This window comes from Martes martes, assembly GCF_963455335.1.
Source record: "Martes martes genome assembly, chromosome: 15".
Lineage (NCBI taxonomy): Eukaryota > Metazoa > Chordata > Mammalia > Carnivora > Mustelidae > Martes > Martes martes.
Window position 1 is genome coordinate 15,709,939 of NC_137903.1, and position 25,056 is coordinate 15,734,994.

Genomic DNA, 25,056 nt, shown 5'->3' on the forward strand with positions numbered 1-25,056 from the left:
CTAATCTGGAATATATAAAGAACTATTACAAATCAATGACAGGATGACAAACTCATAAAAAGAGAATAATGATTTAAAGAGACTTCCCAAAGGAAATAATACAAATGGTCAATAAGCACATGAAAAGAGGCTCAGTATCATTCATCAACAGGGAAATGTAATTAAAACCACCATTAAAATCACTGCATGCTCATCCCAGCTAGCAGAAATGTAAAATAGTACACTTGCTTTGGACACAAGTTTGTAAATTTCTTCTAACACTAAACATACACTTTTCATGATTCAGAAAATCCACTGCTAGGTATTTACCTTGAGAAAACCTATTCACAAAACAACAAGAAAACACGTCCAGAGAAAGACTTTTTCTTGGATTCCTAACACCTCTGCGTTGGAAATAAACCAAATGTCCACCAACATATAAATGGACGAACGAATTCTGGCACGCTAATTCAATGGACTGTTACTCAGCAATAAAAAGGAATGGGCCACTGATACATACAACAATAGGGAAGAATTTCAGAAACACTGTGATCAATGAAAGAAGACAGATGCAAAAGAATACACGCCATGTAATTCCACTCATGAAATTCCAACCAAGGTAAATCTAATCCATGGTGACAAAAAACCTCAACTATGTATAAATGGGGTTTACGCTGAAAACCTCAACTATGTGTATACAATGGGGTTTATGCTGAACACCTGCTTTCCTTTTGGAAATCTGGACCCTTATTATGTGCTAGACAGAGGGTGCCTATGTGTGAGCCCCAGGAACAGACCTGGGGACCAAGTGTCTAATGAGCTTCTGTGGTAGCCATTACACAGGTCGTGTCACAATTCATTGCTGGAGAAATGTTTCTAGCTTCCACTAGACTTACCCTCCATGTCTTTATGCTGATTTTGCTTGTATGTTTTTGTTGTAAGAAATCATAACTCTAAGTATCTCTTGCTGAATCCTATAAGTCCTCCTGGCAAATCACTGAACCTGAAAGTGGTCTTAGGGACCCCTCACACAAACGTAATTCTGAAGTTCAAGAGAAGGGGTTCACATGAGATATACGAACATGCAAGTCATCAGCAAACAGAATGCAAAGCCATTAGTCTATGGTATCACTAACAATAAATACGGAAGAAAGATGAAATCCAAGGACTGAACTCTGGGGCATGCCAACATTGTGAAATCAGTCAAATGAGGAAGAACTATTAAGAGAACTGAGAAGAAACAGAGAAGTAGGATAAAAATCAGGATTACAAGGTATCCTGGAAGCCAAAGGAGGAAAGACTTCAAAAAGATCGTTAACTGTATCAAATGTATCAAGTGACTGCTCTTTAAGTTTTAATAAGATGAGACTAGGAATGGATCATTGCATTTAGCCGAGAACAGACCACAGGCAGTACTAACAAGAGCAGTTTTACGAAGTGTGAGCTAAAGAACGCTTAGATCAACTTCAGAAAAGAAGAGAAGCGGACAGAGAAACAAGACCAGGTCACTCTTACCTTCTGCTTCAGGAAAACAGAAAAATGGAGCAAGAACTGGAAGAGACTGGAGGGTAGTTTTGTTGTTATTCCTAACAGAGAATTACAGCATGGTTGTGTGCTGGTGGAAAGGATCCAAGAGTGAGGAGCTTTTACAATGAAGGAGAATGAAGAAAGAGCTACTGGAACAATGTCCCTGCACAGGTGAGAGCAAACAGGATCTAGTCTACAGCTAAATACAAAGAGCTGGCCTTAGATTAAAGCAGAGACCATTTAATCACAGTGACAAACAGGACGCTAGAGTGTATGAGCACACATACACGCAGATGGCCAGATAGGATTTGATGTTCTCTATTTTCTCAATGAGAAAGACACAGTGTTAGAAGTCTAAAGAAAAGAAAAGCGGCTGAAATAGTCATTCAGGAGAGTGACAGACCTGACAAGGATAATGCCATAGGATTTCTGGGTTGCATGTACAGGCCCACTTCAGGGTAGAGGTCATGAATTGAGACTAAGTATTGTTTTGTGTGTGTGTACGCATTTCTTTTCCCTCATCCTATTTAGTTATTCAGGTGGAAAGGTGGATCTGGCCATGGTTGGGATTTTTCCAGGTGAAAACAGCAAAGAAAGTGGTGCAGAAAACCTGAGGCTCTGTTCGAGGGTGACTGTAATGACAGAATCTAAACTTGATAAAAAGGGAAATAATAAGTGAAGATCCCGGTGTAGTTAGAGAATCTTTTGAGCTGGGGAACTAGAGGTGATAACTTCAACGGAATAAAGGATACTGACCCAGAAGCAGCTGAACACTACACCAAGTACAAGTCCAGGTGGCATGAGATCTGAAATCTAGAGAGGTAGGGTGGGAACTTGGGAAAGAAGGAAAATGGTCTAGAACAGTAATTCTCAAAGTGTGGTATGTGAATCTCTGTGGGTCTCTGAGACTCATTCTAGAAGTGTGAGAGGTCACGACTATTTTATGTAATATTAAAGAATTATTTACCTTTTTTGCTCTCATTATCTCAAGTGTACAGAGGAATCTTCCAACACTACGTGACATGATGGGGTCATCATGATGACAGCTAACAGAATCTGTGTGTTTATTCTTATGTTTTCTAGAATTGTCTCTGTTGGTAGCTTTAGGATATAACTAACTTTGTAAGTTTCCCCGAGACTTAACTTAGTTTGTTCTAAATACTTCCACCATGTTCTTACTGGATGTCTTCGGTTTTAGTTGCTATAATCTCTATAATTGCATTTTTGTCCAATAAATTATATTAAAATCCAAATTTTCCTTGAGCCTACAAAGAAACACAACAAGAAAATAAGTACATTTTGCTGTGTTTTGCAATATTATTATTAAAAATGCTGTGGAAACTTCCACAGGTTTTTTGTTGTTGTTGTAGTTTTAAGATTTCACTTATTTATTTGACAGAGAAAGCAGAAGCAGGGAGAGCTGCAGGCAGAGAGAGAGAGTGAAGAAGGCTCCTTGCTGAGCAGGAAGCCTGATGCAGGGCTCCATCCCAGGACCCTGAGATCATGACCTGAGCCAAAGGCAGAGGCTTAACCCACTGAGACACCCAGATGTACCAACTTTCATAAATTTTTAAAACTTATCTGAAACTGTTTAAAATATTTTAAAATAAATTTATTTTAATACATTTTTCATCTACTTATTGAAGATTTTTGGCTTCAAAACCAAAACATTAGAACAGGTGCCTGCTCAACCCACAGCGGCACCCCCCAAGCCTAAGGGCCAACAAATATATGTGAACTGGAAGGGGCCTGGGCCAACGCTGAGCCAAACAGGAAATAAATATTAGAAATATTAAAATATAAAATATAAAAATCACCTTCCCCTCAACTTTATAGATGTTGATCACCTGCCGTATTTGCTCTATGCAACAGGACATTTTTGCATACTGTTGTAATGCCAGTTGTGGGTTCATGGAGACCAAATATTCAGAGTTTAAAGAAAAAAAAAATACTTTAAATGAAAATGGGAAAAAAAGTCTTTAAAAGCCAGAAACTGTTCTAAAATTTCACCCTGAGAATGAAAAAGGCCCTGAAGCACCTTCCGGGGTAAGTTATGGCACCGCGGCATCTGGAGAGGCGCGCAGCAGCGCTGCGAAGCCAAGACAGCCTTGAGACGTGACAACGCCGATGCCTGCTAGATGGGAGGTCAGTGAAAGAGGTCACCGCGCTGCCTCTTTGCCGTCACACAGGAAGGCCCTGAATTAAAGATGTGGCAGACGTGACACCTTGTCAGCAGGACTACAAACAGATGAATACCCGGTCGTAGCCGACCCTGGTATTTTACTTCTATTAATCTGGCATCAGCCCCAGCCAGTCATTAAAGATCTTTTGCGTGAATGTTTGGCCACTAACACATGTGGTGTTAAAATATTCCACGTCTTCAAAACTTTCATGAATCTCATGCTTTCCCCTAAAACATCCGTGTTGACAGCTGCACTGACAGCACAAAGCAGTGTCGGTGAAAATGGCAGGCATCTTAGCATGAATGAAATGAGGGGAACCAAACTGTTCAGTAATCTTTCAGTTCTGTGCCACACACTCTCAAGGAAAGAAAAAAAGCCCAGTTTAACTTCAGAATGTCCTCGATGAAGCAGTGTGTATAAAAATTTGTACTAACTAAATCTTCACTTAGTAAATACTAAATCTTAATTTGGTATGTGTTCTTACTCTTCTGTGTGACTAAGCACTATGTGTCAAGAAAAAGCATCTTCTGGACACTGGAGCTGAGAGCTAACCTAGCTGTTCTTTTCGCAGAATACCATTTTTATTTGAAAGGATGACAAATTCTTCTAAGTCAGATTTGAGTACTTGGTAGACTTTCCTTAAAAGTGAACAAAGTAAGCTTTTATTTCAATGATAAAAATTCAATGTCTCAACTGAAAATTAGAATTTTGGAGAACTTTCTGCCACAGTCAATGTGATGGTTTCCCAATATGTAAGAATTCAGGGATGTGGTCAGTGGCTATAGTAATAAGTGTGATTTGGGGGGTTTTTTAAGGGGGATATTGTACAATGAAATATATCAACATTTGGAAGATCTACGTAACTCAGTAAACCAACATTTTCCAAATGACCAATTCATGATGTCACAAAATGCATGGATAAAAGATTCGTTCAAAGTATAAAACAGACTGATGAATTTTAATTTAACAGTATGCAAAATTCACTGACATGATTTCATGTTTAGGACAGTAGCAAAAAAGAATGTCCATGGTTATCTGAAAGACCGTACAAATGCTTTTTCCAACTACATATCTGCATAAATCCAAATTTTCTTCATAAAGTTCAACCAAAAAGCATAATGCAGCACACAAATTCACAACCAGGCGCCAGAACTCAATAAAATATTGAAGAGATTTACGAAACTGTAAACCAATGCCACTCTTCTCACTAATGTTTTTGGAAAACAAAGCAATTTTTCATTAAAATGTTATTCATGTCACCATGCAATGGGTTTATTATTGCTATTTTTAAACTAATTAATATATATTTATAAAAATGTCAGTCTTAATTCCCATTATGCTAAGTAACAGAAGATATAATCTACACAAGCAAACTCTCTTAGTAGTCCTGAATGACATTTTAAGAGTACAAAGTAGTTCTGAGATTAAAAGGTTTGAGAATATCTGGTCTCGAAGCAACAAATGAGGAAAAGCAAGAAAGTTATTTACCTATCTTCAGGCCCTAAAGCATGAGGAACTGGAGAGAAAGCAGTAATCACTAACCAGGATCCAGGAAAAGCACATTCTCATAAAGCGGCCAGGTTTCAGCTAGAGCATACTGGTAAAAAGATTCTATCCTCGCACCCAAAACACTTTTCCCCCTCTTCCAGATCTTTCCTCTCATATGGGGTGGTCCTATTATCACTGAACCCTGTCAAGATGATGTGGCAGCTCTCCTAAGTAATAGTCCAGGTTAGTTCTTATAAAGATGGGCAATCCTTCTTAAAGTTCAGAATATTATATGTATCAACAAAAGGTAGCATAAACAAGGTTTTCCCTACCAATTTCACTTCCGCTCCCTCCATCCTGGACACTCCATAAGATGATGCTACTCTCTGAAGCAACAGCAACCATTTTGTCTTTGTCTCCATGTGGACCTCCAACCACTTTTGCATTTAAAGCTACTCGCTCAATAGTCCAGTCCAAATACGGACTTGTAAACACTTGTTGCCATCCTGAAGATTCTTTGATTCTGTTAAGTAAGAATGGAAACGTAAGTTAGACTCAGCAGCAATTAAGCAAATACAAAGAACTGTACCAAAAAATTTAATCACAGCTATATTTATTAAATATAAAATTTTTCTCATGTATTTCCTCTACAAAGCCAGACCGTTATTTCTAAGCTACCTTATATTTATCCACACAGGACATATAAAGCACTTAAAAAGAAACTAGAGTTCTGTGTTTCTCCAAAGAAAAGTTCAGAAAAATCCTTCAAATTGGGAAAAAGTTTTAACAGCTAAAATAAAATAAAATAAAAAATATCTTTAACTTTTCTACACAGAAAAGTGCTACCATCATCATCTATGGACAGGAATGGTCAATAAAAACTAGAGTTTTAGGATAATTATTATTCCTTTCAGTTAATTAATCAGTTACTCAGACATTAACTGAAACTACCTGCAATCAACCTATTATTTTTTTGGTATTTCAGATAACAGGTAACAGTCTATCCAGGCAAACCAAGATAAAGGAGTAATCTGGTATACACCACTACGCATTCCAAAATCCTGGGCAACCAAATGAATAAAAGGTAGGGCTTTGGAAACCCTTAGATTTTAAAGGTTTCTTTCTAAATGAAAAAATTTCATGAGTCTATTGATTCCCCATAAATAAAGGCCTACTAAGGTTCAGATTTGGAGTTCAGTGAATATAAATGCTTTTTAATATTTAATTTCTAAAAAACATATTGATAAATTTTTAATAATTTTTTTCTGCCTTATCTGAATTTAAGTTTCAGACACATATTCTGCATGATTACACAGCCAGCCTTCATACATTCAGAACTTAAGAGTTATGCAATCACAATAAGGGATGACATAAACTTTAACAATGGAGTATCTATTTTTAAAGTTACTGAAAAAATATGTAAACAAAACTATAAAGCTTTTATTTGCCTTACCTAAAGAGAATAAGCACCCATGAGGAGAGTAAGTTCTCATTTATATATTATATATATATATATATATCACTTATATGTAATATATATATTATATATAATATATAATGTAATTTATTACATTATATATTAATATATAAGTATATTAATATTTATATATTACCTAACTATAAAGCTTTTATTTGCCTTACCTAAAGAGAATAAGCACCCATGAGGAGAGTAAGTTCTCATTTATATATTACCTAATATATATATAATATATTATATATATATTTATATATTCATCACAAAAAAACAAACTTCAGTATTCATAAATGATGGTTACCGGAAGACCTAAATGGAATCGCTTCAGGTTCATTTTTGTGTAAAAATGTAAGCTAAAGTAATACAACCACAATTCACAAAAAAATGCAATTTGGCCTTATTAATTTCAGTAACTAATGATTTCCTTAACCTCAAAGGAATACACAGAAACTGTACAATTTTTTTGAAGAAAGTGTACAATTTTTCCTAAGCACTGTATGATCTGCAATTACCCACTTTGGCCACCAGATGGGATGTGTTATGACCAACAAAGAGAAATAATCATTTAATAAACTAAACATTTACAAGCATTGAGGTATGAAACATAGGCGCTCTTAGGAACTCCCAAACTGGGCACAAAGCAGGGACTGCCAGCACTTCAAGAATAATGACAATACGCTGCTACGTGGATGCGAGCACATACCAGGCTCTTAACAGTGTTCAATAAAGAGATGCTATATTGATTTAATGAGGTGAATGATGTGATTTTGTGATCATTAATTCAGAAATATAACAAAACTGTATGTGACCTAACCTTTCGCAGAGATTCTACTTCGAAGTTATCTTTACAGAAATTAAGATATTATAAAATAAAGAGATGCCAAAAAGAATAAAAGAATCAGGACAACATATTTGAAAGTGATTATAACAATTAGAAAATCTAACTGTATTGATATGATACTTTTGTTTCTAAGTTAAAATTAAATACAAAGATTAAAAAAAATGTGCTTTACGATTTTCCATACAAATAATACAAAACTGAAAAACATAAAACAAGACAGAATGAGCTCTGAACAGCACTCCATCTCCTTACTCCTGCCCACTGAACCAACACTATGAAATCAGGACAGCTATGCATCTTCCACATCATAATCTTAAAGAAATATAGTGGAGGAGTCATGTCCAACAACATTCTGAAACTTAATGCAAACATACTGTACGTCAAATTGTATGGGAATAGATAAAATATATCAGAAAAACAGAAGACAGTCTAAAATTGGACCCAAGTATACATATAAATATAAAGCAAAATAAAGAAGGGCGTTCAAATTCAATATATAAGGTAATTTATGTGATAAATAACCAGAACATAATTCGTTACTACCCACTTGGAAGAAAAGAAAAGAGATTCCTAAATCTCACACCATAAACCCAAAGTAAATTCTACATGATTAAACGTCTAAAAAGAAATGCAAGCTCCAAGAGGGCAGCAATTTACAACTACTCTCTGGGGCGCCTGGGACACAGTTAAGCAAGTGACCAACTCTTGGTTTTGGCTCAGGTCATGATCTCAGGGTCCTGAGGTCAAGGCCCATGTGGAGCCCCGTGTCTGTTCTGGTCTGGTCCGGCTCTGTGCTCAGCATGGAGTCTCCTGGAGACTCCTTCTCCCTCTGCCCCTCCCTCTCATGATCTCTCTTTCTCTCAAATAAATCTTTGGGAAAAAAAAGGAAACAACTCTTCATTAATAAATATATATAAAAATAAAGCCTGAGAATGTAGAAAATCAGTGAATCTAGGTGAGAACACACTGGTTCCAAGTACTATTTCATTTTTTAGGGTTTTAAATTTATTAATACAAAAAGCTGTAGAAAAACAACTTGTGGAAAAGACTATGCTATTTAAATAATCTGAGTATTTCTTTTGAAATCTTTTTATTGCCACTGTGTTAAATGATTTAACTGTACATGAGGAAATGTAATATATCCTCAATTGTTTTCCTTTGTCACTATGCATATTAGTCTGTCATCGGTGACATCCAGTGAAAGCAAAGGTAGGTCATGGTCAAAGGCAAACGCAAAGAGTGGAAGATGTAACAACATCCTTCTTTTTGTATTTGTCATTCAGTGAGTAAAGTTTTGTGTAATTTAACTGCATGCTTCTGTGCCTGTCTGGCAAGTAGCAATCTTTAGCACTGCTAAGCAGTAACATAAATTACACCTGGATTTATTATAATTGTTTCGTAATTCCTCTGGAATTCCTTATCAATAAAAATATGTATATGATATTTGAGCAAATTAAAAAGTAAAGTCTAAAACAGTTTTCTCAATTTAGATCCATAAGTTAAGTTCAAAACACTTCCTAAGGAAAAAAAATCCTTCTTTCAAATCAGTCTTGCTTCATATGAAAGTCATCCCCCAAAGAAATCACCCAAAGCCATTTCCATAGGATTTGCTAACTGGAATAAAAACATACAATGCTCTCAAAACGAAAAGTTGGCACTGAATCCCTACTGCAATGAAAACATAAAGCAGAGACTACCGTTACAAAAGGCTTTTTTACACACATGGCAACCCTATTATAAACTTAGATTAAAAAAATAAATCTGGATTCTTTTCTTTTTTTTTTTAAGATTTTATTTATTTAGGGGCGCCTGGGTGGCTCAGTGGGTTAAAGCCTCTGCCTTCGGCTCAGGTCATGATCCCAGGGTCCTGGGATCAAGCCCCGCATCGGGCTCTCCGCTCAGCGGGGAGCCTGCTTCCTCCTCTCTCTCTCTGCCTCTCTGCCTACTTGTGATCTCTCTCTGTCAAATGAAATAAAATCTTTTAAAAAAAAAAAGATTTTATTTATTTATTTATTTGACAGACAAAGATTACAATTAGGCAGAGAGGCAGGCGGGGGGCGAGGGGGAGCAGGCTCCACGCCGAGCAGGGAACCCGATGTGGGGCTCGAACCCAGGACCCTGGGATCATGACCTGAGCCGAAGGCAGAGGCTTTAACCCACTGAGCCACCCCAGGTGCCCCTAAATCTGGATTCTTAAAATGTATCTATAAACTTTAGAAGACTTATTAAATATTTTTACCCTATTATGGTTCTTTTTTCTTATCTAAACTCAACAGTGACAAAATGTTTACATATTATTTTATTTTTCAGCACTTAAGTGGGATCATAGTCTAAGCTACAATATCACAACCATTTATGTGCTTCTACACCATTCTGTCATCATAGCATTGTCTGCAGTGATTCTGAACTAAGAATCCTACCCCTTCCCCAATTTAAAAAACAAAAATCACTGGTCTACACTCTTCCTCATTCTCTTTTAGTTTCTGAGAATGCAAGAATTAATAAAACCAAACTGTGTCTGTGTGAGTCTCACACATTATAGATATTAAACTGTATCACTTATCCCCACAACTGTCTTGCTTCACTACCTCATTCCCAACTATTTGGTAGTCATGACCAACGCAGAGTCTTACTACCTCCAAGTATAGAGTACAAAAGACTGAAATCATTATTCACAGAAAATCACAGGGCTCACATTAATAATTCTGCCTAGTCATTTAGTACAATAGTTATGTGATTCAGAGGTTGTATATAATAAGCAAAAAAAAGTAACTTCTGGGGTGCCTGGGTGGCTCAGTGGGTTAAAGCCTCTGCCTTCGGCTCTGGTCATGGTCCCAGGGTCCTGGGATCAAGCCCCGCATTGGGCTCTCTGCTCAGCAGGGAGCCTGCTTCCTCCTCTCTCTCTGCCTGCTTCTCTGCCTATTTGTGATCTCCATCTATTAAATAAAAAAATAAAATCTTAAAAAAAAAAAAGTAAATTCAAGATAGCTTAGTTGTATCGGTTGATAGCAAGTGGGAAATAGACAAAGGCTATCTGTAAATCTTACCAATTAGCTATAAAAATTAAAACAAACTAAATCCAATGAAGAGATACAGAAGTAGGCAAGATATGCAGGAAAAAAAATGACAAGCAACTCTTAAGTCTACAAATATAAAATCACAGTTATTAAAAACCACCCTCTCTCCACAATCAAATAATTATTAATTATACAGTACCTGTAACACACAGCAAAATGGGCATATGCAGCTACGATCCAGTTGTGATGGCCAGCAACTATTAGCACCTTTCGTGGATCCACAGGAAATCCTGTTGGTTTTCGAAAAAGAAATACTTTATGTTCTAAAGCAGGGGATGCTAAACCATGGCCCATGGGCTGATTCTAGGCTTCTGCCTGTTTGGATAAAGTTTTGCTGAAACAGACATGCACATTTGTTCACATGTTGTCCTTGGCTGTTTCCACGCTGCAATGGCGGAGTTGAACAGTTCAGACAGAGCCGAAATGTTTACTGTCTGTTTCTTTACATAAAAAGTTTGCTAATCCCTAGAGGTTGAGAGCAAACAGATCACCACACACTTCTGAAATAAAAATTACGTTCAACAAGACTTTTCAAGATATAAATGTTAAAAAGGAAAATGAGGCAAAGATAACATTTTTAAAAAATAATTACTCAGTGTCACTCAGAACTAAAAACATATGCATTTTTGTCTATTTCTGCAGCCTTTGCTTACCTAGCCGCACAGTCTCTTCCCCTGTTCCAGAGAGAGCAGGCTGGGCTCCGTTCCCCCGAGCTTCACCTTCTGCGGAATTCAGGCCATTCCTAGAACCAGCAGAGGACCTAGTTGTGTTGTTTATTTTACGACTGGGGATACCTATAAAAAGAAACAGTAAGATAAATTTATTTCTAAGTTCCACCTACTAAAAATTTAGAATTTTATATGGTAACAAAGAAATATACAAATGTGAATTTCATCATAGCCAAAATGTATCTTCCAATATAGCAATTTATTGCAAATAATTACCATAAAAAACAACAAAATGAAAATGAATTAAGTTCTTTCAACAGATTTCTGATATTTAACATCTTATGTGATAAATAAAATGAAGATTTATCATATTGCATTCCATTCTATCTAGCTCTAGGTTACCGAACTCAATCATTAATTCATTCAGTCTATCGCCAGTGTTCACATTTACCGTAAGGTAGCTTTGTGTGAGGTACAACTTAATCATGGCAACTTCTTTACAGCTTATTGTCAAATGTCTTTTATTTGACAGGGGAGTCTTTTTTGGAAGGAAATCTTGCTCAGAAGCCCACCTTAACACAGGTGAAGGCAGACTCTATTAACTGACCAAGGTTGGGGCGGGGATGACACACGACTCACTGCCTCTTTCCTGTACACTGACCTATTTCTGCAGAGCTCCCGGGGTTCTACCAAAAGGACAACTGACTGACAACCAGTGCTCTGATATCGGGGTTGGCAAACAATGGGCCACGGCTGTTTATGTCAATAAAGCTGTACTGGTCGCACCCATTTATTTCCATAGAGTGTATGGCAGAACTGAGCTTGTAGTTCACAAGCCTGTCTGGCCTTTTACGGAAAAGAAAAAGTCTAGCACAACCTTGTTCTAACATACAGTATGACTTCCGTTAAATTTGAAGTTCGCAACATTTCCAGTATATTTTTACATGAGAAACTCAATAATCAAAACAGAGATTTTCTAATATACATGTTTGTACTTGCTTACAGATAAAAGCCATTTTTTAGAAGACTAAATCAATGAGAAGTACCTGGCGGAGGCAAGTAACCATGGAAAAGGACACTGCCACAAGACGAGCGCTCCAATTCCTCACATAAGAGAAGCCTTCTTACTGAAAACATTTCAAAGCAAACTTGTCAAGAGCACATGCAAACAGAAAAACAGTACTCCATTTTTATTTTCTCTAGTTCAAGAGGATAAGGAAAGAAAAGGGAAATGTTTAAGTTAAATCAGTTGACATCTATTTACTACGAAAAACCACAAAAAGCACACTGAACTAGTCCATCAAAAAACGGGATCTAGTATAAAATATATTTCATTAGGCAAGTTTGCTACATGAAAGGTCAAATCATAAATATAAAATATCAGGACAACACATACCTAATGGAGTGATTCCATAAAATTCTGCTTCATGCCTGAGAACATTAATACTCACTCCCCTACAAAGAAAAACCAGATTAAGTGATATATATCCCCCAGTAGCAGCAACTTGGATTATCATCTGAAGCGGAAGTAGTAGTACTAGGTTCTTAATGTGGAAAAAGTATAAGGCTTTAAAACTTACTTTTTTCCTAGTATCTTCAGTCATTTTTAAATGTCTAAATAAAAAAATTGCATGCCAACAAAAACATATCCTTACATAAAAACCGTTCCTGTGCAGATGAATTGGGTGACTTAGAGATTGGGGCTTCAAAGGTCTAGCGTAAGTTAATTATCAGTAAAGTACCTAATAAGGCAAACGAGTAGAAATCATTCTTGTATGGCATTAATCGCTTTTCTATTTTCATAGTAATTATTTCTACACATATTTTAAATGCCCCAATTACACTGTAAAGCTCCCTACAAGCATGACCTCCTTCTATTTTTGTATACTTCACATAGTGCTTGTATATGATAATTACGTAATAAATATTCGTTGAACAAAGAAATTCAGATAAATGGTTCTCCTCTCATTAGAACAAAAATAAAAGCAAACTATAAAGTAAGAGGAGGGGGAAAAAACTAGCCTTAGAAAGGGTTAGGCTAACCAGATGTTACAGTACAGTCAAATAATATGAAAACGAAGAGTAAAAACAACAGATTAAGAGTTTACGACTTAAAAAAAAAGTTTACAATACTAATGGTTCATTTTAGGCTTCAGTTATGATTTGTCCTTACTTAAAAAATATTAACTGGAAAGAAATGAGTCAGCATCACTACAGATTCCATGGAAATTAAAAGGACAATTAAAGAATACTATGAATAATTCTATTCCCACATATTTGATAACCTAGATGAAATGGACCTGGACCAATTCCTTTGAAAACACACTTTGCCAAAACTCACCCAAGAAAAAAAAGAGACAATTTGAGTAGACCTATATCTACTGAAAGAACTGAATCAATAATTAATAATCTTCCCAAACAGAAAGTAACATGCCCAGAAGGACTCACTTGTGAATTTTACCAAACATTTAAGGAAGGAATCATACCAATTCTCTAAAATCTCTTTCAGAATAAAGAAACAAGGGAATATTTCCTAACTCATTTTATGAGGCCAGCATTATGCTAATACCAAAACCATATATGTTATAAGAAAACTACAGACTAGTATCTCTCATAAACACTGATGTAAAAATTCTCAACAATGCCATACAGCAACAAAGTGAAATAAAGGCACACAAAGTGGAACAGAAGACATACAACGGTTATTCACAGATGGCATGATTATCTATGTAGAAAAATCCAAAAACATAGACAAAAATCTCCTGAACTAATAAATGATTATAGTAAGGTTGTAGAATACAAGGTTAGTATAAAGACGTCAATTGCTATGTACCAATAATGAGCAATGGAATTTAAAATTAAGAATACAATACTACTTATGTTAGCAGCAAAAAAAAAAAAATTAAATAGTTATAAATCTAACAAAAACTATGCAAGATTTATATGAAGCAAACTACATAACTCTAATGAACAAAATCAAAGAACTAAACAAACGGAAAGGTATTCCATGTCCATGGATTGAAGATTCAGTATTTTGAAGATGTTAGTTCCTCTGAACTTCATCTAAAATTCAATTAAATCCTAATCAAAACTCTATCAAGTTATTTTATGGATAATGACAAACTGATTTTAAAGTTTATATGGAGAGGCAAGACCCCCAAAAGGAGAATAAAATTGGAGGACTGCCAGTACCCAACTACAAGATTTACCGTAAAGCTAATAGTAATCAAAGCAGTGTGGTATTGGTGAAAGAAAAGGTAATCTGAAAAGTCAACATACTGTATTTTTCCCAATATATTACTTTCTAGAAAAGGAGTTAATAAAAAGATCAATGGTTGCACAGAGTGGGGATCAACAGGCAGAGCACAAAAGATTTTTAGGATAGTCAAAGTACTTTGCACGATATTAAAATGATGGACATGGGTCATTATACACTTGTCTAAACCCACAGAATGCACAACACCCCGAGTTCACTGTAATATAAACTATGAGTTTTCTGTGGTTATGATGTTGATAGTGAGAGAGACTACATATGTGTGCGACCAGAGCAGGAAATACGCGGGAGATCTCTTTTCTTACTCTTAATTTTGTTGTAAACCTGAAAACTGCTCTGAAAAACTCTTTCCAGAAAAAAAAAATTCCTGTGTTTCATAAATATATGCAACTGCAGTATTAAATTTCTTTTATTTGTCACTGGTTGTGACTGGTTTAACACAGAAACAGTTAAACCTTTCTTATTCTAGTTCAATACCCTCTGTATTAACAGTAGAGTAGACTGGCTAATTACAAGGTGGCTCAGGACACAGCAGTTCTTGAGAACTCCAGTCTCCTGAGGAGGACAAGAAAACAAACATGTAATTTTAAGTGTGATAAGGGCATCACAAGAATTTTATGGAGGGTAGAGAATTAGAATACAGTATTTTTAAAATCCCTTCCTATCTTCTTTCAAAAGGTAACACTCAGAAAATTCTAACTTGCTAGGCCTCTTTAAGTGAAATAGGGCAGCAATTTACAAGTAGAACACTCAATAAATGCAGATATTTAATTCTAACTAGTTCTGACTTTCCTGAGTTATCTAATGGTGGATTAATCAACAAGGACACTGACTAGAAGTAAATTTAGGCTTCTTTAATCAAATGCTAGGGGTCAAAATAATTTTACTCAAGAAGTAAGCAGTTAGTAATTTATATGCCACTTCCATCTAGACCAAGAAAACAAACAAAAAGCTCCAATGAACTTTTTTATTCATTCAATAAGTATTGAATCTATTGAAAATCTATTGAATAGATAATATATTGAAAATATATAATCTATTGAAAAGCTACTATATGCACTATTTTAACACTGGAAAAATCCCAGGAAACAAACTACACCAAAAAACTGTTCACCTTTAAGGAACCTGTATTCTAGCAAACATAAGTCAAAAATCATATAGTATTATAAAGAAGCAGGTAAAATAAACTACCAGAATTTTTTTTTAATTTCTTTAAAAGATTTTATTTTTAAGTCATCTCTACACCCAATGTGGGGCTCGAACTCACAACCCTGAGACCAAGAGTCACAAGCTCTACCAACTGAGCCAGCTAGTCACCCCTAAACAACTAGAATTTTAAAAACTGTATCTAAAAAAGTATAAAGAGATGCTCAGTGAAAGTTCACTGGGAATATACAGAATAAAAGAATAATAAAATTCAAATTAGATTATAAATTCTTGGTAGGAATCCAGACTATGGCAAAGTTACAAAGTTAAAGAAATAGTTTAAGTGGTCATTCGTTTATCTACAAAAACCCATGTTAGATCCTGGGAATATATAGGATAATGCTTGCCCTGTTGGAATTAAAGTAGAACAGAAGAGAGACTACTGGATAAGGAATACATGTAAGGAATGCTGTGGTGGTAGCAGGATAGGAAACTAGGAAGACCTGTATTAGGCGGACACAGCAGAGATCACTGAAGAGGTCTGGATTAAGCGAAGACCGGAACGGGGTGAAACTATCAAAGCAAGAGAAATTCAGCAGAGGCAAGAGCACAGACAGTCTTAAGAAACAATAAAGTCCCAAATCCCTAGCCATTAATCCAAGAATATATTAAATGAGAGGATTTTTGTTTTTTGTTTTTTGATTTTTTTAAAGATTTTTCATTTATTTGACAGAGAGAAACAGAGTGAGAGAGGGAGCACAAGCAGGGGGAATGGGAGAGGGAGAAGCAGGCTTCCCTGAGCAGGGGGCTCGATCCCAGGACCCTGGGATCATGACCTGAGCAGAAGGCAGACGCTTAACCACTGAGCCACCCAGGCGCCCCTTAAATGAGAGTTTTAAGCAGAGTAGCAACCAGATGAGATTTGTATTTGTAGAAGGTAATCTTGGCTACAGTATGGAAAACCAAGCAAAGGAATGGAGGACTAAAGGCAGGAAACTGGTTAGGAAGCTGCTAGGAGTAGTCTAGAGAAGAGGGAGGATAGGATGGTCTCTGTTGAGTTTCATTTGGAGAAAACTTTCAAGCAAAAATAATTTGCGGGGGGGAGGGGGGGGGACCTTCCTCTCCACAAAATATACCAGAAGTACATACCTATCAATAAGAATTTACTTTAAAAGGATGCATTTCTTACCGTAAGTCTAGTTCTTTTGTCCGAAGAAAATTTAAAATGGGTGCAAATGCTGCTGGATCTCGATCAATAAATATCTATAAAAGAAGAATTATTTTTTAAGAATTGTTTTATTTTCAAATTAAAAATAAACTAACATAAATATGTGAAATACAAACTTAGGGAACGAACACTAAATTATTTAACTACTATATTTACTTGATTCCACTCCTAAATTTGAATACTTCTGAAGTTGGAACGCAACTCTAATTCTGTGCATGTCATATAGTACTGTCTCCCCACCCCAAAAACCTATTATTATACTGATAATATTTTAATTTGTAGGAAAAATGGCATGTATTTATTGGTTATCTCTGGTAAAAGGGACACCCGAGGGAAAATTTTTATCTGAAATATAGTAGAATTCAGTAAATATTTCAAGAACATCACGCACAAGTAATACCTTCTTATATTAATTATTGGTGACAGTGACATTATTTGTGATTCCTATGTGAATCATTCAAACAACAATGTACTTTTATAACACAGGGGTAATCAAGGCAAGTAAATACGGCACATTGCTGTCAAAACTGGAAGAGAGAGGCACCTGGGTGGCTCAGTCAGTTACTCATTTGCCTTTGGCTCAAATCATCATCTCGGGGTTCTGGGACTGAGCCCTGTGTGGGACTCCCTGCTCAGTGGGGAGTCTGCTTCTCCTCTGTCCCTGCCCCACCTCCACTCCTGCTCCAGTGCACTCTCTTCTTTCTCTCTCTCAAATAAATAAAATCTTAAAAAAAAAAAAACTGGAAAAGAATACTATTCTCCTAACACCTTTATATCCTATTATCCCAATTTCCTCAAAAGCTAGGGATGGGGGATGACAACAAAAAACATTTCTTAAAACCACAGAATATATACCAAGAAAATAAAATGCTTTAGAAAATATGAAACATATAACTGATAACTTTCTACGGGAATGTATACCAATGTTATTTTGATTTAATTATAAAAGTATGGATCATAAAACTGAACACCTCTTAAAGCTTAGGTTAGTCAGCTAGACAGGGGAATGGTAGCTTACAGTAAAGCTCTTTATACTGTGATTATGTTTATACAATGAATGAGGCTGTTCTAACTTTATAAATTCTTGCTTTTGTTTTCATTAGAACCAATGAGAAGCTGGAGAAACACCACAGATCCCTTTAGAGAATCTTATTATTGTTATCTTTTTTATAATCTCATATGGACAAACCCGCTTTTGCTGCTTTTCATATGTAAATCCCATCACAGCAAATAAATACCTCTGGCCAGTTTGTTGCCTCCAAATAGAAAGCTTTTTTTTTTAATGAGTACTAGCCATTTACTTTATATACAATGCTGCACACATTCTAACTGCTTTTTAAATGTATAAACCAGTATTTTTGTACTAAAACCTAGTAGTTCTTTCCTTCCCTCATTTTTCCATTGCTGTACAAGTTCTTCAGGTTATTCTCCAACAAAAAGAAATTGCAGGACTTCACTAATTAACAATCTTAGCATTCTAACTCAGTATCAAAATATTTTAGTATTTATATTCATCTATTTATTGTTAACGTTTTTTTTAAGATTTTTTTAAATTATTTTATTTTATTTTATTTTTTTATTGTTAAAGTTTTAATTACTGATTAAAAGTACTTCCACAGGCGCCTGGGTGGCTCAGTGTGTTAAGCCTCTGCCTTCAGCTCAGGTCATGATCTCAGGGTCCTAGAATCGAGCCCCGCATTGGGCTCTCCGCTCAGCAGGGAGCCTGCTTCCCTTCCCCTCTCTCTGCCTGCCTCTCTGCCTACTTGTGATCTCTCTCTCTCTCTGTGTCAAACAAATAAATAAAATCTTTAAAAAAATAAAATAAAATAAAAAAATAAAAGTACTTCCTCTCCGGACAATGTGAGCTCATATCCTTGTGTCCCTCTAATCATAAATACTTACTTAAGTTGTTATATTCACTATTCCATTTAGAATTCCCTTCTATTAACTATAGAAAAACTATATACAACAAGAAATTAAGCTTTTTAAGTACATATATGTCACTTTCATTTAGCGGTTATTACAAGATTAGCTTTTCTGTTTGTTTTCTTAGAGTCACTATATAATAAGGGTCAAGCGTTGTAAGCATTAATTGATTCAGTTTACAAACATATCAACATATTATACTCACAGCACCAGTTTCATCTCGAAGTGTTGAAATTCTTCCACTCAGCAAACTAGAAGACATGAATAAGCCAAAGTTAGTTCTTAAAATCTGACTATGAATAAAATGTACTAATTCTATATCAAATATCAAAGACCAATACAAATGAATCATCCTGTCTCCAAAGTAAAATAAAAAATTTTTAATTCTATTTTAAGAGTTTAGATTTTTTTTTTAAAGATTTTATTTATTTATCTATTTGACAGACAGTGCTCGCTTCAGCAGCACATATATATCTATTTGACAGAGAGAGAGAGATCACAAGTAGGCAGAGAGGCAGGCAGAGAGAGAGAGGAAGAAGCAGGCTCCCCAGCAAGCAGAGAGCCCAATGTGGGGCTCGATCCCAGGACCCTGGGATCATGACCTGAGCCGAAGCCAGAGGCTTTAACCCACTGAGCCACCCAGGTGCCCCAAGAGTTTAGATTTTTTATCCAAGAAATAAAAACATTAACCGGAAAATTTTATTATTTTAATGATCAAGTTTTGAAAAAATGGTATTAAAGAATTACATGAAATACCTGGAAAAAAAAGAATCTGGAATCCACATAAGAGTTTGTCTTGAGGTACTAAATCTGTAATTAAAAATTATCCGTTATTATAAATAAGGACATGATTTGAAATTTCAATATCCGCTAACCTGCTTTAATATGCTGGGTAATAATTTAAAAGTTGTTACACAACTATAGCTACATATATTGCACATTCATTATTTTAAAATTTCTCCACTTTCAATTCAGAGTTAAGATTATTCAAAGGGCTCTCAACAAAATCAAATAATTAGCTCACTGACATATACTGCTTCTTAAAACCCTATTTTCCAGCATGCCCATCTCCTGAAGAATCAACAGTAAGTCCATCACAACAAATCCGAACTTCTCAACGTAACACTCAAAATTATCTTTGGGTCCTGTTTCATCTTTCCAACACGAATGTCTTCTCATCAGTAAGACAATACTTCAATACCCCGGACAATTCGAGCTTCCTACCATTTCGGTATCTTTACCTCCATCCATTTTCTTGACACCACTCAAATGATACCTTCTCCTTAAAGGCTTTTCCAAATATTCTATCCTATGTTATCTTTTGAGCTTTTGCTGCGTTCACTCATTCAAAAACTGCTCAGTAAGTAGCTCACTGTTCTGAGGTGAACAGCCACTTGATCATGTCCAAATTGTCTCAGTAGCACCAGTTCTGGGCGGACTTTATCGCAGCCTACTGCAGCAACTACCTGTTGCCGTTGCCATTACGGGTCTTCACACAGAACAGAGCCTAAGAGTCAGCTTTGTTCCTCCACATTCATTATCTAACATTATTATCACTGCTTTAAAGCAGTCCCCATGCCCATTAGCCAGATTAAGAAAGGATCCAAGCAGTTCATTCAAGAAACCATGGCAAATTTTCCTAAATGTGTATCTTAGCAGAATCTTAAGAAAAACTGAGGAACAGATTACAACAAAGGACACTGACTTGGCCAAATAAATAAAACCCAAGTCCAGTAAATGGCAAACTGAAGGATACAAGGATCCACTGCCCAAATTAAAAAATAATAATAATAATAAATCACTGTGTTCCGGAGGATATCAAATTAATTCTAAATAAGGTCATTATAATTTATGCTCTTTCATACTTACTGATTATTCAGCAAATTGTTTGCCAGATAACTCAAATTCTGTGTTACTTAGAAAATCACACAGGTCTGCTTAAAGTTGTATTAGCAGTTTCAATTAAAATCAGCAGTTTGGGGTAGGTTTGATAATTTGAAATCTCTGGGCAAAGGGACTGGATCCTCACCCCATCAACTTCTTTCTTTTTTCAAACAAGAGGAAGACAAATGGGGAAAACACACAAAAAAACAAAAGAGACCCCAGAGACCTTTAAAACTAAGATCCAAGTATGACTTCATTAAAATGACAACATTTAAAATTACATATGACAAGCATAATTTTCTGCAATGTATTTGAAAGCCTTTTCTAATGTTTTTTATCTCATATCCCCAATGTGCCAAGAAGATGCCATATAAAAGATGTGGTATACATATACAATGGAATATTACTCAGCCATCAGAAAAATGAAATCTTACCATTTGCAACGACACGGATGGAACTAGAGGGTATCATATGCTAAGTAAGTCAGTTTTCTCATGAGGCCTCAAATCATACCCATTCATAACAGAATTAATCACAAATTGAGTCACATTAGGTTTCTTTCACTTCTTTAGGGTTTTTTTGGTAAATAATGTTAATTCTAAATGAAACCTCATCTTCTGTTTCCTGAATCACCCATAACATGTAAAATAAATCATAAAAAACATTACTCATTTTTATAATTCGGTTGAGTATTTCCAGTTTCACATCCTTGTGGGGGGGGGGCCCGCAGGGCACGCAGAAGACACAACAGTAACAACAACAACAACACACATCTTACCTGTAACGTATGCTTCTCTGCTCACAGCACACTCTCCTTTTGATTTTCACTCTATCACCTCAGAGCCTACTTTCATTCTATGCCACAGGTGGTTCTCCTAGTGGCAATTCCTCAACTTTAATGACAATGAAATCGGGATTTTTTTTTCCTTTACAATGATTTAAGTGATTGTGTTAACATGTTCTGTACAACATATACAGATGCCTTCTGAATCCCTTCCAGCCCTAAAACACTCCCAAGAGTCTATGATACAAAGAAACTCAAGAAAATATTCTCAGAATGCCTGGAGTTGGATGTTCTATTTTTCTATAGGTCATGTCATTCCTTATTTCATAAACTATGTCATCTTAGCAAATTTAAAGTTCGTGGTATTTTTACTTAATTTCTCATTCCTATCTAACAACTTTCATCTTTTCCAAATTGTTCAATCTAATAATACATTTACCTTATTTTGTATTCTTTGCTAATAGAAGGAAAACCTTATTATGATCTGGTTCTATACACAGTGAAACAAAATAAAATGTTCCAGCTCCAAGATGGCTGCCTTTTATGATTTAAAAATGTAAACTGAACTCTACACTCATTAACAAGAATGCACTCATCCAACCACCCACTTTCAACATACAGCGAATAACAACACATTTAATTTTTATCATACTAGCGTTATGTCCTTTAGAATGCCTGAAAAAAGATGTCCACAATCTGTAGCAATTAGGAACCAGGGCAGGGATTTTAAATGCCTCTAGTGCGACTCCTCAGTATTAACATACACTCTAGGCCAACTCTCGTGGAACAGTCGGTCCATTTTTTGCATCCGGAAGTTACCAAACCTGCAAAATTTTCATGTGACTTTAGAGAAAAAATCCATTTCTTACATTAGGAGACATAAATGTTCTCCAAAGGACTGGTATCTATATAACGCAATAATGTAGTATCTTATCTTACACTGTTCAACAGTTTTGTTTCCGGATGTGAGGGACAAGAACAGGGAAAGAATGAAGAATTACTGTTTCTTGGGCTGAATTCTCAAGCACACTTAGAAAATGATTAAATGTTTAGGACTAAACATGATACGGCCCACAGTGCGGCTGGTTTGCATTTTAAGAAATACTAGTTAAGTTTCGCATGTTGAAACCCTTTCACGTTCTCGAGCATTTCATCGTTCACCTCCTACCAAGCTTTAAACTCAACCACCCCTTCCTTCCAACAGAGCTGGCAAAGTCCCATTTCTGAGAAGAGTGACTCATAAGCCATAGCAAATCCACAAAAAATGACACCCCCCCCCCCAACAAGCTTAATAAAAGGCACAGACAGGGAGTGGAAAGCAGAGAGAGGATAAAGAGGTTTCGGTCTGTCTACTCTGTGCCACACTGTGCCAATATCCAAGGCTTTCCAGAGCTGGTAAAACTGCAGTTCCTGGACCCATTGCCCTGCAAGTTGAACAGATCGTCCAAAGCCATGCACCCAGAAACTGAAAATAAACAACAACGTACTGCCAATCTACTGCACCCCATCCACCGAAATCCTGACATTACAAACCCTCCTCAATTAGGAGGGGAAAAGAGCATGGCACTCCGCATCCAAGCCAACCGACCCCCTGTTGCCCGGAGAGAAGGCAGGTTCATCTGCAAAAGCCAAACCACGAGGCCAGGCTTCTTCAAAATAAATTCCTCAAATACACTGTAAGGTGAGGTAAGGAAGGCCTTTTAATGTTCCTCTTAGCCCGATAGGTCAGAAAGGGGGAGGGACAAAGGTTGGCATTCTAGGCAGGCGGACTCGGGCACATGGGCCCGGCTCGCGCTCATTCCAGAGGCCCTTGCAGCCGCTCCTCCCGGAGCCCAGACTTCAGCTCGAGCCCCGCCGACATTCCTCCCGCCGGGACGGCCCCCCGCGTGCCCCACCTGGCTCGGCTCCCACCGTCGCCCCTGTCCCCGCGACACCCGGCCCCCGTCGCCCCCGTGCAGGCCGCCCGCGGCATCCCGGCTCGGAGCCCCTTCTCCGCCGACTCACCTGGTCCCCCCCACGTTCAGCTGCACGATCTCGCCGCTGCCGGCCGCCGCCGCGGCGAAGCTGCCGCAGTGCCCTCCCGCCATCTCCGGCGGCTCCGGGCGCGCACGCCGCCCGCCCTCCCCGGCCGGGGCCGTCGAGCCCGCGGCGGGAGCCCGAGGCGGCGGCGGCGGCGGCGGAGGCGGCGGCGGCGGCGGAGGCTGTGGCTGGGCCAGCGGGGCGGCGGCGGCGGCCGGAGGGCGGGAGGTGCGCGGAGCCTCCCCCACCTTCCCCGCGGCCGGACCGAGCTCCCTCGCCGCCGACTCTTCCCCTCCGCTCCCGCAGCGCGGGAGGGCGGCCCGGCCTCCGCCCCTCGCGGCCTCCAGGCCGCAGGGCCGGCCCGGACCTCTCCTAGCGCTCAGCCGCCGCCGCCACCGCCACCGCCACGGCGGCCGCCGCAGCCTGCCTGGGAGAAGGGGTCGCCGCTGGGGACAAAATACCGCAGCGCTCGCCCCTTCGCCCGCCGCTGCCGCGAAGGAGGTGGAGGAGGAGGAAGGAAGGGCCGGGGAGGAGCTTCCCAGCCCAGCGGGGCCGGCGCGAAGGGAGGTGAGGGAATGCGCTCCTGGCCCGCCGCCCGCTCGGGCGGGATTCCTAGTCTTTCCTCCTCCCCGCGCTCCCAGCCTGCTCCCTCTTACATGTAAGGTTTTCTGACATCAGGAGTCGGATTCCCCGGTTTGGGGGCAAGTCTGGGCAAACTGCCCTTAAACAACTTTATTTATTGTCTCCTTTCTCCACACGGATTGGGGAGGTGAAGAGAAGTTTCCCCGAGAGCCAGTAGTTGATGCCTAAACGTCGAAGGTGTCCGTGCTGTGAACATTTGGGAATTTTATAACCTGTTCACAGCGTTTACCGCAGCAAGTTTGTTACTGTATTACCCTCTTCAGTCTCCACGCTGGTCCCCCAAGCAATTTTGATTTTTTTGTTTTATTAAGCAGGGAAGGAAACAAAAGGACGCCAACAAACAACCCTTAGACAGCAGGGCAGTGTGCTTCTGGAATATGGTAAGCGTTCGGTGGTAGTCACACCCAAACGCACACTTTTAAAAAAAAGTGTTTACTTTAAATAGTGTATATACTGGAACCCCAAAACTTAGTAGCTACTGAAGTATATTTTTAAAATCTTAACAGAAAGGGGGTACCCGGCTGGCTCGGTCCAAAGAACACGGCAGATCTTGATCTGGGAGTTGTGTTCAAGCCCCACCTTGGGCATAGAGATTACTTAAAAATAGAATCTTTTAAAAAATAAAATCTTTTTTTTTTTACGTATTTTATTTATTTACTTGAAAGAGAGATGACATGTAGGCAGAGAGAGAGGGGGAAGCAGGCTCCCCACCGAGCAGAGAGCCCAGGACTCTGGAATCATGACCTGAGCCAAAGGCAGAGGCTTAACCCACTGAGCCACCCAGGCGCCCCCCCAAAATAAAATCTTAACACTATAACACTTCATATTAGCTAACAAAAGCGAAAAAAGACAGTGCAGTATGTTTCAGAGTTTATTAATCTGTGGTACTAAATTCTGTTAAAAAGAAATAGTCCCA

At 37.9% G+C, this 25,056-nt stretch overlaps 1 protein-coding gene across 2 annotated transcripts in view; it reads right to left on the reverse strand.

Moving 5' to 3' along the window:
* The window catches only part of KCTD3 (potassium channel tetramerization domain containing 3), a 51,348-nt gene extending 27,735 nt beyond the window's left edge, over window positions 1-23,613 (reverse strand). For both annotated transcript variants that reach the window (XM_080824916.1, XM_080824917.1), the window contains exons 1-9: window positions 23,484-23,613; window positions 19,568-19,621; window positions 19,017-19,062; window positions 16,847-16,920; window positions 12,634-12,692; window positions 12,284-12,364; window positions 11,223-11,363; window positions 10,709-10,799; window positions 5,510-5,700 (exon numbers count right to left, since the gene is read on the reverse strand). In XM_080824916.1, the coding sequence (XP_080681042.1) occupies window positions 5,510-5,700; window positions 10,709-10,799; window positions 11,223-11,363; window positions 12,284-12,364; window positions 12,634-12,692; window positions 16,847-16,920; window positions 19,017-19,062; window positions 19,568-19,621; window positions 23,484-23,566 (820 nt within the window). In that variant the 5' untranslated portion in view covers window positions 23,567-23,613. The remainder of the gene's footprint in view (window positions 1-5,509; window positions 5,701-10,708; window positions 10,800-11,222; window positions 11,364-12,283; window positions 12,365-12,633; window positions 12,693-16,846; window positions 16,921-19,016; window positions 19,063-19,567; window positions 19,622-23,483) is intronic.
* Window positions 23,614-25,056: the final 1,443 nt, after the last annotated feature.